The sequence below is a fragment of the Strigops habroptila genome, chromosome 8 (assembly GCF_004027225.2).
Source record: "Strigops habroptila isolate Jane chromosome 8, bStrHab1.2.pri, whole genome shotgun sequence".
NCBI classification, from domain to species: domain Eukaryota; kingdom Metazoa; phylum Chordata; class Aves; order Psittaciformes; family Psittacidae; genus Strigops; species Strigops habroptila.
Genome location: NC_044284.2, coordinates 37,207,097 through 37,223,480, shown reverse-complemented (window position 1 = coordinate 37,223,480; position 16,384 = coordinate 37,207,097). Strand labels below are relative to the sequence as shown.

The 16,384-nt window shown below is 46.7% G+C and overlaps 1 protein-coding gene across 2 annotated transcripts in view; it reads right to left on the bottom strand.

The window, feature by feature from the left end:
- Positions 1-15,919, bottom strand: part of TP63 (tumor protein p63) — an 87,007-nt gene extending 71,088 nt beyond the window's left edge. For both annotated transcript variants that reach the window (XM_030495820.1, XM_030495821.1), the window contains exons 1-2: positions 15,798-15,919; positions 14,942-15,074 (exon numbers count right to left, since the gene is read on the bottom strand). In XM_030495820.1, the coding sequence (XP_030351680.1) occupies positions 14,942-15,074; positions 15,798-15,871 (207 nt within the window). In that variant the 5' untranslated portion in view covers positions 15,872-15,919. The remainder of the gene's footprint in view (positions 1-14,941; positions 15,075-15,797) is intronic.
- Positions 15,920-16,384: the final 465 nt, after the last annotated feature.

Genomic DNA, 16,384 nt, shown 5'->3' with positions numbered 1-16,384 from the left:
ACTTCCCACTGTAAAGCGCAAAAGTTTCAGAAAAACAAGTGTGTATTCCACACCTAACTTCAGGACTACAGGGGTGAAGAAATCTCATGCATTCACTAAACACAAAAATATATTAAAGATATCATAGCGCAAACCTAGAATCCTTACCTCGCTATACTGGGACTGGGCATTGTTTTCCAGGTACAACATGTTAGCAGTCAAATTGATCAATGCTGCTGTTCTTTCTTCTGGCTCCAGGATTTTGACAAACACCTCCCACCCCCTAGAAGACCCTAAAAATATGTGATGCTACTTGGAAGATAACAGGACTCAGAGTGTGCCTCTCCGCATAATTGAAGTTTCCCTTATATACCTAACTATAGGCAAGGAGGAGGAGGTGGGGCTCTCCTGCTTTACCTGTCCAATCTGTCAAAGTGCCACCTGGAGTCCTCCACTCCAATGGAGAGAGGCCTCTCCCAGCTCATTAAGTAGTTAGAATTCCTTATCACCAATCTCTAAAAAGCGAAGGGAAGGGAAGGGGGGGGAAGGACACACAAAAAAAAAAAAAAAGAAAAAGAAAAAAAAAAAGAGAGAAAAAAGAAAGGAAACTATAACTTTCCCTTGTCACTTTTCTACAAATTTGGGAACTCAAAAGAGCCATGGAGTTGCTCCAAAGGAGTTGCTCCAAGAAACTTCTCCTACTTACTTATTTTCGGAGAAGACTCCAGGGTTTGGTTTGTTTTTTTTTTCATGCATGGACTTTGCTGCTACCAAAGCCCGAAGTGTTTGGCATGGGAGTGAGATGCAATGCTTGAGACGGGCAGCGCAGTAACACAGCCAAGCCTCTGGCTGCTGCAGCATGCAAAAAAAAAAAAAAAAAAAAAAAAAAAAAAAAAAAAAAGACAACTCATCCAAATGGACTCACAATTTTTAATTAATATATGGGAGAAGTTGTTCAGTATTGCTCAGTAAAAACTACCTGGACTCTGTGCCCGCAGCAAACTAAAAGAAAGATAGGAGAAGGACTTATCCGAGACTCGACCTGTGGCAGAATAGAGTGAGCAGACAGGCAGATCAGAATGGCCTCACTGTGATTTTACTCTCAACGAGCAGGCAAGATCTTCCACACTGTCCCGGCAGAGATGCCCGGAGCGTGCCGGCAGTGCAAGGTCTGGGCTGCGCCAGCACTGGCCGCCCTCCCAGAGCAGAGCTGGCTCACCACGAGCCGCTCTGAACCGCCCCACTGGAAAGGGTCCACCGTCATCCCACCTTGCGAGCGGGATGCACGGCGAGAACAAAAGCCGTCTCGTTTTGCCTGCTCCCAAAGAGCAGGGTAAGCGCCATCAAGCAAGGGGAAACAAAACACCTTTTAAGGGGTGGGGAGGGGGGAAGAGAGGAAACCAAACATCCAGATCAGAGCACAGCCGCCTGCCCTCCCAGCCTAATGACAACGCTTCAGACTTTCATTTGAGGACCTGTCGTCAAGCAGACCAGTGCCTAATTGCTGAGTACCCACATGAACTGCAAGCGCTCACAGTCAACACCAAACCTCCCGTCCCGGGTGGTGAACAACTGACCCACAGGCACTTTGCACGGGGAAGAGGGGTTCTGGTCAGGGCTGAAACCCACCCGTGGCTTCAACACCTATGTGCAACTGAGCCTCTGCCCCGGAGCTGCTACTGCTCCTGCCACACCGACTCCCTTGCCCTTGGGCATCATTTAACTCCAACTTTCTGTGCACACAAGGGAGGGGACTCCAGGTTCACAGGAAGATGAAGGTAAGCAGGCAGCGCTGCTTGAAGGGCTAACGGCTCTCTAGGCTGCCTTCTCGCGCACAGCAGCAGAAGGAGCCATCACTGACTTCCTGCCGATCTTGAATTAAAGAACACTGCAAGCTCACACCAGCATCTCTCCAGGCTAGAAACAGGCAAAAGACTGCCTCTAATAAAATGGGGCAAAACCATCTTCAGGCAGGAACCAACACAAGCACAAACACAGAGCAGTGCAACTGCAATGCCCTCTCTACCCTGCAACAGCTCCTTGCATTGAGAAGCATGGTAGATATCTCATCTAGCTCTAACACTGCGAGCACAGATCAACAGAGCACTACTGGGCACAAGAGTGAAAGGTTGCTAGCATTTCCAGTGCACCTTCCTGATGGCTTCTCACTGAGGACTATGCAAGGAGGTGCTTCAAAGAAATGGCTGCAGAAAGGAATGCTGAGCCCTCCCCAGCCCAGGTAGAACCCTACCTACCACCGCCAGCAACATCCCAGCTTGGGCTGGGACCACACACACCTCCATCATTCCTGAACCACCAGCAAAAGCCTGCTGAGCACACAGCAGGTTTCCTACATCACAGCAACAACTCAGTAGACCACTGCTGCAGCCCCTTCCCCTCCTCTCTATCTTCCGTGGCACCACCTAGCACCGGAGGCTATGCTTTGGGTGAAATCAGGTAAGGCTGCACGCTTACCTGATCTCACCCAAGATGGGTACAAGCCAAAAAGCCACACAAGTGTTAATCGGGAGATACAGGCAAGGTTTACTGGGAGCAGCCACAGTACCAACAGCCAAACTTTGCAGCACCACTGAAAAGTTTGCACGGAGCTGGAAATCACCTGCAGATTTTCTGTTATCTAATAGTGAGGAAAAGGTATTGTGGCTCAGAGGACCCCTTTGACTCCTGACTTCTGTCAGGTTTTTGATACTGGCCCATGAGATCAAAAGCTATGGAGGGGAAGGAATGAGGAGGGGAAGGTACATACATAGATGCCCCAACCTCAGCAAGTCATTGCAAAAACCTCTTTCACTAGCTGTGCTGTGAAGCTCGGAAGATTATCCTTTTCCAAGTCATTTATACAGCACTGTTGTGCTAGGTATCTGCTATCTTCTGTCCCACAGGTGGCTGGAGGTGGTTGTGGGTGAAGCAACACCCAAATACACAGAGATATGTGGAAGTTTATCCAAAAAGATCTGCATGTCAAACATGAGGAGAAGTGTATATAGCACGAATAAATTGACACGTCAGCACAAATCTCTGCCCTCTGTACACATGGCCCTGACCTGGCTCAGTGTTTTAGAGGCATTAGCCTGTGCGGTCACCTTGAAGTGGATGTTGGACAAGTGGCTTTTTTGCAAATCAGTCATTCACAAGTGACACAAAGGAGCCACCACCACCCTAACAGGGCTGACAGGAGGTAACAGAGCACATACCAGACACCGCACCCACCAATGCTGCTGCAGCCCAGGCACAAGTGTACCCCTCTCATCATGCCAGGGTTGTAAAATTTCTTTCACTGGCTTCAGACCTAAATACACCTCCCTCACAAGATGCTTCCACCTGCCCCATGGGGTGGTGTCATGCCCTGAATTTTCATGCTGGCACTGATGGTGGAAGAAAAGAGTAAGAGGCTTGATCACTCGCCTTTCTGCTTTACCATAAGAAAGAAAAGCTCCTGGAGTCTCATTTGATTCTCTCCTTTTGCAGATGCCAAAAATTTCCCACATATGAGTGTCCAACAACCTAATAGCAGTGAGACAGCATCATTAGAGGCTCTCAAATGAAAACTTGACTCCCTGAAATAACGCATGCTTAAATGGCTGAGTCACAAAACCAAAGGGACCCCCACCTCCTCAAACTGCACATCCACTTCTCAGCAATGAGACAGGGACAGTTATTATTCATCTGAGCCTTCTGGACAGGTCTCCAAGGGAAACACCAGCATCAGTCCTGTTGCAACTGTGATGGCTGAAAGTCATGGCAAACAATCTTTGCAGATAGAGATTATACCTTGTTATACCAATTAGCCTAGTCAGAAAAAGTAAACAGATTCAGGCAAAGGCCCTCTCGCATGTTAAAATGAATTACTTTATATTGAGGCCAGATGAACAAGTTTAACTCTCTTCTAGTCCAACAAGCTCTCCCCTACTCTGAACAGGAAAAGAACAAACTAGAAAATAAAGACATCAACCCAAAGCATCAGGTGCTGTGCAAAACCTGGCACTTCACGCTTCGGATGCTTGGTTGGATTGAATTGAAGCAGAGCAGCTCAGCCTCAGGAAAGGAAACCTCTTTAAAGCAATTTACCTCCAATACTGTAGTAAAGTAAAAATAATAATTGCCAGTTAGATTTGAAAGTTCCAGCAGCAACCCTCCCAGGTCTGACTCGGGTATTCTAGAAAGCTTCTGGCAACACTTTGTGACTCCTGCCGGTATGCTGAAGAACACACTAATACACAAACAAGACCCCTAGGTTTCCAAAATAAGGCATCAGCCAAGTCAAACTGCTGATTCAGGTTCTTTCTTTGAATGCACTTTCCCCATGCTGTGCTATAGCTCATACCAGCCTCTCTCACTGGTACCTCTCACAAGTTCTCAATAACCCCTCCTGGACGCATGGCAAGTGCGCTAAATCACGATGATTAAAAATGTCATTTCCCCAGTTGTAGTGTTAATTGGGCATTGTGTAAGTTCTTGTAGAAGGGGTGTGCGCACGCACCCGCCTGCTTGTTGGGCAGCTCATGCAGAATTTCCTGCAGATCAAAGGAAAAAAAATCATCTGCTCAGACCTCTCCACTCTTACAAAAATAGCATCTGGATCAACCACATCACCACGTACTGTGACATTCACTCAGCTCAGACATGTTTACGAATTAGGACTGAGATAACAGAAGGAGGAGGGAAAAAATAGAATGTGGGGCTTGGTTTGGGGTTTTGGTTTTTTTTTTGTTACATCTGAATAACTGCTGAATGCTCAAAAAACAAGCCTCTGCCAATTGGCTTTGGGAGTCTTTCCAGTGAAGACTTTACAGGGACAGATGTGATAGACTACAATAGCAGGCAGCCAGGTTCGAAAGCAAGTAGAAAATACTTTCAAAAATGTAAGTCACCCTCCCTTCTTGAAAACTCAGGCAAAGCTGGTCTTCATTGCTCAAACCATAAGGAAGAGGGGAAGAAGAACCCGGCTCATACTGAAACAGGGACTTCCCCCTTAAAAAAGATCATCTATGGCAAGACATAACAAATTAAAAAAGAGATGCTGCTGGAAGACAGCATCCTGCCTGCTGCTGACTGGATACAGCCTTCTGTGCACCCTGGGCAGGCTGCTCCACGCACTGCATGGGAAATGCAGATCATCCCTATGCAAGAAAGGGAAGGGCACCCCCTGCTCTCACAGAGTTAACTGCTCCGCTGCAGCCAAGAGCGCAGATTCAATGCCCTCCTGGCTTCACCACTGGCTCAGGGGCATGTGTGATGCCCAGTACTTCCTTTGGAAAGCACTCAAGTGTCTGAACCCTCAAGACAGAAACATGCCCTTGCTGCAATTGCTTAATACTGAGGATCAATCCCTTCTTCCAGGGAATTCAAATTACATTACTCGCAGGCTCCCCTCCCCATTTTGAAAGTGCAGGGTAAAGAGATGGATTCGCCAAGGGCAGGAGGAGGGCCCAGCTCTACCCACTGCGCAGGTCGGCTTCTCCTTCCCCCAGGGAGCATGCTCTCCCCAAGGCAATCGTCTGTCACAACAGCCCTGCCCTCCGACCCTGGGTAAACATCTGCGCACGCTGCTTATTTGAGCTCTTACAGCCTCGTTATCTCCCCCAGAACACCCCTAGGGCTAATTAGAGAGTTAATGGCATCATGTCAGGAGATAACGCTACAAGGGGGGGACAGGGAGAGGGAAGGTGGAAAGGAATTGTGAAAGAAAACCAGTTCCCTTCACAACCACAGTGCAATATTGGTTTAGGAAGGGCACACACAGGCCCTGCGGACTCTGCCCTCCAGCTGCCGAGTTCCATTTAATAAGAGAGCAAAACACTCCTCTGAAGAGATCCAGCTCTCCAGCCAAGATGATGCAAGGTCCCCAAGCCTTCCCTGCCATCTTCACAACCAAACTCCCTCCAACCCCATCAAGGAGGTCATTCCCACCCAAGTGGCAGCAGGGACTCACTTCCCACACTTAGCATATGACAGGATGGGCACCGGGCATACAGATGATTTATCAGAAAGTGTTGTCTGTCTATTCCTGGTGCTCATTTTACCTAATTTTTCCACTTTTATGTACACTGGTGACTCTTAGAATAGTTGCTTTTACTGAAAAAGCTTAGAGATAAAAGGAACCAACTGTCTGGACACAGAGATTTTTGCAAGGCAACTGGTAAGCCTGCAAAACCGCTGGCCAGCAGACACTTCTGCGCGGATGAGTGCAAAACCATGGGTCAGCAGACACTGGCACATGGAGACATGACCAGGGGACCTTAGCGGTTAAAGCCTCTGCTATCAGCAGCTCTTTTGTTGGAGTAACAACCCTCAACATTCAAACTGAGTTTTTGCCTGATGAGGATCTTTGGATGCTCAGCACAGCATGCTCGACCTGTGCCACTGCTGTCCCCACTCCATCTCTCTCCCCCCCCACAATACTTGCAAAAGTGAGAGAGAAGAAATTACAAAAGAAAAATCACGAAAATTGCTCCTGAGCAGCATGAACAGCCTCATCCCTCCAGCTAGAGGTGGGACAGGGTCATGGCACACACCTGCATCCCAGAGACAGATTGCTCCAGCCAGGGAAAGGAAAAAGCAGGAGATAGCGACAGATTAGAGTCTTTTTAATTATGAAAGAGGAGCAACTGTTGACAGACCAGGATTGTTCTTGCATAAGCAGTTGAGGGGAAAGTGTTGTTCTTCCCTTATCTTGTATAAACTACAGATTGCTCTCAGGAAACGCACAACTGCTCATAAACGCACAATCACAGCAGCTCTTTCTAGCCAGTCTCTGCTATGCTGCCGACCGCTCCCACCTTGTACAATAATCCAATATTTAAAAAAAAAAAAAAAAAGTTATCCATTTGCAATAATTTGGGAACAGTCTCTCAAACCTCTGGTTAAACCCTGACCCTGCAACTGATGGCTTCTCACGTGAGCACGTCGCTGTTATCCTATTTTGCCCTGGTGTGCTGGGTCACAACATCTAACCCGATACCACCAGGGAGCCTCTTTGTTCCTTGTTTCCTACGCAGAATTGTCGTATTTTGCAATGCTGGTCTTCATCTGGGTGCCCTCAGCCTGTTCCCTCCACCAATATGACAACAACCACGGGATGAACAGCCATAGGGTTCAGTTATTTGGCCAGAGACATTCCCCAGAAGACCAATCACTTTAGTTTCTGACTTATTTATTTTTAATCCAGTCTAGACATCACCATGAGGTCCACTGTACCCATCCATGCCCCCAAAGAGAAGAGTGCTTTAAGGTATCTTTTTCTTTTCTTTCTGTTTAAGCAGTCTGGAGAAACACTGCTTTTAGAGTGACATGCTTTTAGAGCGACAGTTACATTCATTACTGAAAACTCCTTTGATCTTTCATTAATCTCTGAAAATTCAGACACTGATTAGCAAAGAGTTCATTCAGCAGTAAGCAAACTAACCTAGGCCACAAACCACTCCTTAATCTACACTTCACAGAGATTGATTTAATTTTCTTTGACTGCCTAGATGATTCACAACCTCATTAATTTCAATGCTATCAAATCAGCAACAGTGACATGGAAAGCACATAGTAGAGACATTCAGAAGAAAATATTAGTTAAAAGTCTCCTCATGAAATACTGGAGGGAAAAATAATAGTCATTAGTAGGACTGTGGGCAGAACCACAAAGCAACATATATAGTGAGACTTTGGATGCATAAGACTTTTTCCAAAGCAAGAATTCCAATTAATGCAAGAGAGGACTTTAAAAACAAAAGCTACACCACACAGCTCACTGCAGCACAGACACTTTGGCCGTGTTGGACAAGGAAGGGGAGCGGGATGCTCCCAGGGCTGTGCTCCAGGTTTGTCTTGGCACAAAAGGAGTGTCCCGTGAGCCTGGCCGCTCTTCCAGGCATGGTCAGCACTGCAGCTTGCAACAGCGCTGTGAGATGCTCTCTATCCATCTCACTCCACAAAGTGGGGTGCCACAAAGCTCAGCAGAGGTTTCATTTGGCTGGATATGGGCAGGTCAATTCATCACCCTACTTCCAGCTAACAAGAGAAAAGGGCCTCATCTTCCTTCTTCCAGCAATTTGCTTAATAAAAAAACCCAAACAAAATCCCATACACATACAAAATAATGAAGTACACAAAGTCCAGAGGAAAGTGAATTTTGGGATGGCCACTCCACTTCTGTTGGTGTTCAAGCTGTGGTTTCGTGGCTTGCTGAAACACCAGCTGCCCAAAGGATTTACCACTTATGGGCTCTAACCCAATCAAAGTGTTCCCACCAAATATGGGAATTATGTTGATAGTTTAAGAAGGGGGGGGGGGGGGGGGAGCGTGGGGATAAAAAAAAGGAAAGAAAAGAAGGGGCTCCTATCTACGAGATAGAAACATACGGTGAAGTTCCCATCAAGACAGCATAAACTTGCTCCTGAGGCAAAAGTGCCTACAATCTGTTGCTGCAAGATCAAGATGCCTTTTAATTAAGTGTTTGTGCAGACCTTTTAAAGATGTAAAATAAGTGCTAATGCATTATTGCTCCATACTTAAGCAAGGAGCACGTGCAGCACCATGGAAACCCAGGCCTAGCTGCTTGGGGAAGATGTTTTCTGAAGTGAATGCTTCCTTTGTTTGGAAGCATTTGCATGTAGGCAGATGACAGGTCTTGCAATTGCAACACTCTTCCACCTCAAGTGCTCAGAACAATATGAGTCGGGGAGTTAAAGCCAGCCCTCCAGAGGAGCCAGGCCAGAATGAACACAAACCACCCCATCTCACACATGGCTCTCTTTCAGAAGGTTTGTGATTTTCGGCTTAAAATTAGTTTATTCCTTGCAAGCTGAATGTAAAGCAAGATACTTGAAAGGGCAGAAATATTTAAAGAATTTTATACACGCTGATATAGCATAGCAGACAGATCACCCATTGGGTTTCTTCAATACCATTGAGAATTTAGGGAATTGGCATTAAAAACAAAACACTTGGTATAACCATACTCATCAAGTGGCTGCATTCCTACAAAAAGAAATGCAGCCAGCCCTGGTCTGCAGCCACAACTGGGGCAAAACAGCACAGAAAAGGGAGCTAGTGAAAAATTACTGTAAAGAAACATAAATATGTCTTTAGAGCCCTACTACACACAGAATGAGAGAAGTCTTCAGGTTTTGGCCAAACTGAACGTACGAACACATTCTCTAAGTGCACCTTTATCTGAAAGAACTGACCATTTCTGGATGTAGATCTGCAAGCCTAAATGAGATGATTAGATCATTTGGAGGGACCTACACTGCAGAAAATTAAACATTCAGCAGGATTACAAAGCCAAGTCTAAATTAGGAGAGCTTATGAGTTCAACTGCAAACAAGAGAGGCGCTGGAGGGAAACTTCCAACAGAATAATGCATTTGCTCATTATGGAAATGCCTTTGCATAATCTCAACTTTCTTTGCGCACTATGGAATGAACAAATACCCACAAAGAAGAGAAACTTGGCAAGCTTCAAACTCTCTCAAGCACAAACCAGACAGTAATAAAAGCTTTGATCACATCCCTGTGCTGTACAGAGCGCTTCCTTCCTTTCTACAGTCAAGCTGGGAATACTTAGGCATGGAAACAGACGCCATACAACCCACTTTGCCATATCTACTTATCAAATCGGCCTTATCCTCCAGGTGCAAAACCATTTCCCAACAAAACGCAGGGCTGTAGCATCTGCCAGAGACCTGGGAAACACACCAGGCGTTAATCAGCCTCTGCACCTAGACACTCTTTCTGCACTGCTCAACCACACTGCACATCCCACACCAGCTCCCTGCTCTGCTGTCAGTACACAGGGATGTCCTCCCTGCCCAGCAGTCCCACCACCTCTTAATCAGCTGCCATTGGTTTCCTCAGCCATTACCTTGCAGCAAGTGGAGTTCTCTTCTCCTGACCCAGAAAAACACTTAAAAGTAAGCAATTAAAATTAATATTGAAGTGCAGGCTCTGATCTCTGTTAAAGTGTTGAATTGGACTCAGTAGGCATCCTTTTGGACAGCGGGTTGGGTTGTCTTATGTCTGTCCATCATATTCTTGCACACCTGATATTGACCACACCTGATATTGACCACAATCCCTAGGTGATGGGCTCCCAGAGACCCAGGAATTCAGTGTATGACCACCAAATGAGTTACTGAACTGATTTACATGATGTGAAGGCTGTGAGTATTCAGAATCAGCAGCCACCTTGGGCCAAGGTAGCTCTGTGGGGTCCTCAGTCCCTCTCTAGCTCACTGTACTGTGGCATGGGAAGGTATTCTGTGCAAGGCAGCTGGGGTAGCTCTTCCATGAGCCTATAACAAGTTAAACCTGGGAAAGGTTTCTTCTTTCCATTTGGAAGTATCAAATACCAACTCGTCATTAGAGCAAGGGCTGACGCCGAGAGCCTCAACACCTCCATGTCCTACAAGGGCCACATCCAGTCTCTCCTTACAGCCTGGTTTTATCTCCATCTTTGTGTATAAAGGAGAACAGCAAAGTTACAGAGCTGAAGCTCTCACTTTTGAAAATATGAAATACATGTTGCACCTCCAGAATTTCTGTAGCCACCAGGGTTGGGACACCCACAGCTCAAGAAGCTGAGGACTCAAACCCAAAAGGATGCAGCCCTGTCTGAAGCACCTGGGGTTTCATCCCCAGGGCAGAAACCCACCCCATGGGGAGGTCAGTGATGCCTAACCAAGCCACACACAGTAAATCCCCACGATATTTGCAGAAGATGAGGAAGGACAAATAAAGTAAAAAAAATAAAAAGGGCAAGGAATTCTCTTTCCCTTTTATGGGGAGGGAAGGATCCAGGTTAAGAAAACTCTGACCACAGCGACTGTCTGGGGAAAAGGCATTCCACTGAACTGGTTAGGCAAGGGGCTGTGGGAGGACGGCTTGCTCAGGGGCATGAAAGGAAGGTATGTACAGGGGGAGGGGGATGAGCTGCTCCATCACTGGGGACAGCACTCCTGCTCCCACCAGCAAGGTCCCCAGGGCCCTGGACACGCTGCCGGGATGGTGGCAGAAGATTTCTAGACTCTGCAAGCCTCTCAAATAACACTTTTATCAGTATGCTGCCTGCTGAAGTCCTTAGCCCAAACAAGCTTTGTTTGGGTCCAGACTAGCCTCTCTTAGCATTGGTGAGCAGTTTGAAGGACTTCTGGGAGATGGTGAAGGAGAGCAGTTTTGCACCTGGTATGACAGGCTGGCAGCACACAGTGAGGGCTCCACGGCAATGCAGCGGTTATTGCACCAGCATACAGCTCATTTCTAGAGACATCTCCAGACCCCTCCTCCCTGTAGTTCCAGGGTATTTAGTCAGAAAAAATAAAAAAAACCCAAACAGAACGAAGAAAATCCTATAACCCCCATGGTTGCTGGCTACATCCTTGGTCAGGGAATAGGCTGGGGACCACCTTTTTTGGTTGGTCTAGCAAATAGATGATGGCCCACAAGAATAGACATTCAACTTACCTTCCTGGCCATCTGCAGCTCCTTCGCACGCCAGGGCCATGGCAGAGACTAAACGTTCTCTGCACCCACAAAGACCACCAGCCCCTCACTCTGGTTATGCAAAAAGGCAGATCTATGCTGGGATTTCCCAGCCTGCCTGTGGTCAACACCATGGGAGAGGAAGGGGCACAGCCAGCAGCCTCACATATGTCCCAGGACATTGTGAAAGAGCCAGTCACAAGGCACACAGCTGGAGAAGGCTGCTGACTGTCTAATGTTACACCAGACCCACAAACCCTCTTCCTGTCCCCTCCAGCTCTTTTCATCCCAAGGTAGAAAATGGTGATCAGCATTCTTACTAGTTTTTCATATGGGGCACAGGAAGAATATTTCTTCCTTATAAACAAGAGTGTGAGAACTGCAAGGTCTTGGCTCAGCACGAGCCAGAGCTGTAGCTCAGATGAGGGATTTCCTTGTCACCCAACCTTCTTCTCCAGCTCTTTCCCCAGACAGTTGCATTTTCAAGGCAACAAACACAACTGATGGGTTCAGCAAGGCTGGACTTATGTTCAGTTTCCAGCCCACCAGTGGGACAGACCCTCCAGGTACTGCTCTGAACACTGTAGCTCCTTCCCCACTGCCAGCTCTGTTGCGAACAAACAGCTGTACTCCTAAAAATTAAATAATAAAAAAAATCATAGCTCTCACCAACACAAGTCTTGGAATCAAGGATGGACATCTTTCAAGTCTAAAGCTTCATTTTTCAGCCATAAGTTGCAAGAAGGTGCAAAGCTTATTTTAAAGGCTGATTGGGATTGCCTTGAAGTCCTTGTAAGGACAATTGCTTTAAATAAACCAGTCCTAATTGCTTTGCACCTATTTAAGTCTCACATGGTGGTACCTTTTGGAGAAAAGCTGGCCTTGCTCTTTTCCTAAGACAAATCTAATAATAAAAAGCTCTCTGCCTTGATCTCACTGTTCATCTCCCAGGGCCCCTCTGTTTCTGCTGCATTCCTTTGTGTTTATCTGCCCTCTTCAACTCTTAGCTGCGATCAGCTGCGTGCAGCACCTCGTGCTTAGAAGTGACATGGCTGGGGTTACAGGAGAGACAGGTGGAAAGGGAGCTCTTGCCCTGAAGCTATCCAAAGGAAAAGAGAAGCTGCAGGGGAAGAGGGTTGTAAGGTATTTCAGATTAAAGCAAACACCTTGCCCCAGGCTATACATTCTCTGCCAATGCAAGCTGCAGCGGCTGTGAGCCCCAGAAACAGCAAAGCAAACACGGACTTCTCTGCAAGGGGGAGTTGTCACCTGTCAGGGATGTTTGCAAATTTATGGGGAGGTGGTGGTGGTGGTAAGGGGAGTAAAAAGAGCTTTCCTCATTTTAAAAGACAGGCTGTTTGCACAGGTTTGCAATGCATATTTTGCTTTGTAAAGGCTTTTGTCCAGCATTCAACTGAGTGAAGGTGCTGTCTTCCACCGAAGACAAACTGGAACATTTATTAATGTACATGCTTTAATGTACTCTGAGCCGCTGCCTTACAGTAAGGGTGAGGATGCGATGGAATTTCCCCGCTCCCCCTTCAGCTTGTCATGTCAGTGAAAAACCCTTTTTAAAGAAGTCACTGTGCAGCTCAGCCTTTCCAGAAATACCTCCTGCAAGGCTGGGATCAAACCCATCATAAGCAAGATGTAATTGCATAGCAAAAGCTGCCTGTCCTCCTCTCCTAGCCCCAGGGCTCACTTCAGCCATGCTCAGAGAGGACAAGAGGAAGGGATTTTCCATTCATGTTTCACTGCACCACAGATGGGAAAGGGAGACTCTGAACAACAGCTTTGAGTGAGCCCATCAGCTACCAGTGCTCTGCAGACATTTCAGAGGAGCTGGGGATGGGGAGGTTTTGCTCATACTCAACGTAGCTAGTGTGGGTTTGAGCATGGAAGGAGAAAGATTTCTGCTGACAACCTTTAAAATGTCACAGATTGTTTTTTAGAGGACATAGTTCAAACAGAACATTACCACACACTTTGAAAATTAGGAGTCCCTCTAAACATAAAGACTAGCTACTGAAAAGACACCGTTTTGCTGGGGTTGTGCCATGGTGTTGGAAAAAGCTGAGATCCAGATGCTGACTGAAGGCTTGTACACCACCCTCCTGTGCCCAACCTGAATGCAGAATCAAAATATAACCTGACTTGTCAGTCACCTCTCCTTGTGCACTTCGATTAGCTTCCACCACCTTAGCCAAGCACATACCCAACCTCAAAGTGGCCTTTTTACCCTTTGTGGTGTCGCAAGTAAACAGAATAGCACTGCAGTCTCCCTGGCAGTCACACCAGAGCAGCAGTAACAGGTCAGACCTTCTGTCACTGGGGACTGCAATCAGCATGACCTGGGAGCTCTTTCTTTGCAGATGTGATCCTCCAGGTTACTAACACTGCCAGGATGCACACTGCCAACAAGCCATTTTTGGCCACATTAAAAATAGTGGTTGATTAGCCAGGGAATTAATTGATGCAGTTTCTCAGGATGGAAACACAGAGGAACAAGAAAATTTACAGACATCAACACAAATTTCAAACCAGACATGATTTTTACCCCAACGTATACAAAACCCAGGAAGAAGAAAAAGAGGACATGAACAGCTCAAACTCCTGAAATACCTCCTGCTCCAGCCTGCAAGAACAGCACCTGGCTTCTTCAAAGCTATTGCTAAGAAAGAGTGGGTCAGTTTGTGCCAAAGGCAACGAACCAGCAATGAACCACCAGTGCCTCATCTACATTCCAGTCTTGAGCCATACTGGTGAGACACCCACAGCTAAGGCTGGCTACAAACACTCTCTAGCTTCACCTATCTGGAGACACAGGGTGGGGAAAAAAAACCAACAAAAACCCCACCAAAAAAACCTCAACTATGGTCTGAAACCAAGTTTGCATTCATATCTGACCTTCAAGAGAAGAAAAACCCATTAATAACCCCTGCCCTTGATCAGCAAAATTGCAGCTGTGCCCAGAATACCAATTATCTTAGCTGCTGTGGTCACATAAACTAGCTCTAAGCAGGGAAAGAGCGATGACAGTTGAGCATCCAGGCAAGTGCAAGAGACTCTTCAGCTTTTCTGCCTGTTTAGCTGCCTCATCCCTCTCTCCCACCGATGCTGAAGCAGGAGAGGAGGAGCAGGTAAGGACCCAGCCTGCTCTCCCTTGCAGCACTTGGGAGACATAGAGGAGTGAAGCTTTTCCAGGGGTCACACACCATCCAGCTTAGCCACATGTACAGAACCTCTGTTCACCACCACCAGAGTCACTTGGCAAAGCCATTGTGACTCCCAACCAGCCTCTGTGAGTGGGACACAACAGACAAAGCAAGGAGGAACTTCCTTGGTCAGAGGCAGTGGCCACAGCTCCTCCACCAAGAGATGAAAGCTGACCCCAGGGCAATGCAGCAAGAATAGCTCCTGCAAACACTCCTCATCTGTCCCCAAAGGTTAAGGAAGTTCTCACTACTCACCCACATTGGGTCATTCAACTCTGTGTCCTGCACCCGGACACAGTCCATGCTGATCTCTATTTTGTTAGTAGGGCCATTTTCAGATGGGCTGTCGATGAAGTTTAAATCGATCGGCTGAACCGAGCATATTGGCCTAGAAAGAACAGAGTAACACAGTTAAAATTGGCCAAATTCCATTTCCCATTCCCCTCCTTTTCCTCCATGCTAGGGTGTCACCCAGGACTCAGGCATGACCACAAACCAGTCTCAGGACAAAGTAAGTAATTACTAACAGAGAACTACCTCATCACCTGCTATGCTAACAGCAGGCCTTGAACAGGACAGGGCCTGGAGGGACATTTCACTTGTCTGACCAGAAAAATGAGGTAGGAGCACAGGAGTTAAATCACTGAAAGACAGAACTTGTAGAGGATTTATAGCAGTAACTGTCTCAGCATCAGTCATGGCAAGTCAGGAATAGGAACGAAGTCGTTTTTATTTCATTCAATGGACCTGATTGAGTGAACTCTGCACCATCTCCACCTCCTGTCCCTCAGTGGCATCAGCAAAAGAGGAAAACATGCAGCCTGGACATAGAGCAATGAATCCATTTCCTTAGGGGAAAATGCCAACCACCAGAGGTCTTCAAGAGAGCCACTGTCACTGCTGATCTCTGCATCTGTTTCCCGTAGCCTGGATGTAGAACCTCTTGAGAGCTCAAGAGTTGTCAGTCATCACAGACTCTCATCCACATCTTCTAATCAGCAGGTACAGAAGACTCCAAATACCCCAGCATCAGTCCTCTGAGCAGCCTAATTATAGGGGTATCCTGTCCCAAAACACTTTCTTGTACAGGTTACGTGTCAGGGCTACTTACTGTTCGAGGAAGTCCCAGATATGCTGGAGCACCTCTGGGCTGAGGAATTCCCTGGGTTGTGAGCTCTGGGACATGGCTGATCGGTAATAGCTCTCCTTCCAGGAGAAGTGGCTCGGAGTTTCTACAAACCATAAAAAACAAAAGCAAAAAAAAAAAAAAAAAAAAAAAAAAATGAAAGAGAGAAAAAAAGAAAGAAAGAAAAAAAAAGCACACACACAAAGATATGTTGAATGCATAAGCCCAAATCAATGAAAACCCATAAATAGAAGCTATTGTGTGAAAGAGACACCACACTGAATGCCTAGAACATTCACAGCTGTACACCACACATTCCACACTGCTGCAGATGCTGTATTTAGACGGGAGAAAATTCAGCCACACTTCCCAGTAAGTTAAATACCCCTTAGATTTCACTGGGATGCTGTGTCATAAGAATCCCATGGTGCGGGGTGGGGGGGGAGGGAAGCCATCTTCTGTTTTACCCCCAAATAACCAACTTCCCATATAAAGCAGTCAGTCTTTGCAGCAGGTGGAGCACCTCCATGCAGTTCCACTGTCCCTGGCTGGTTGCCTCTCTAGATTGCATG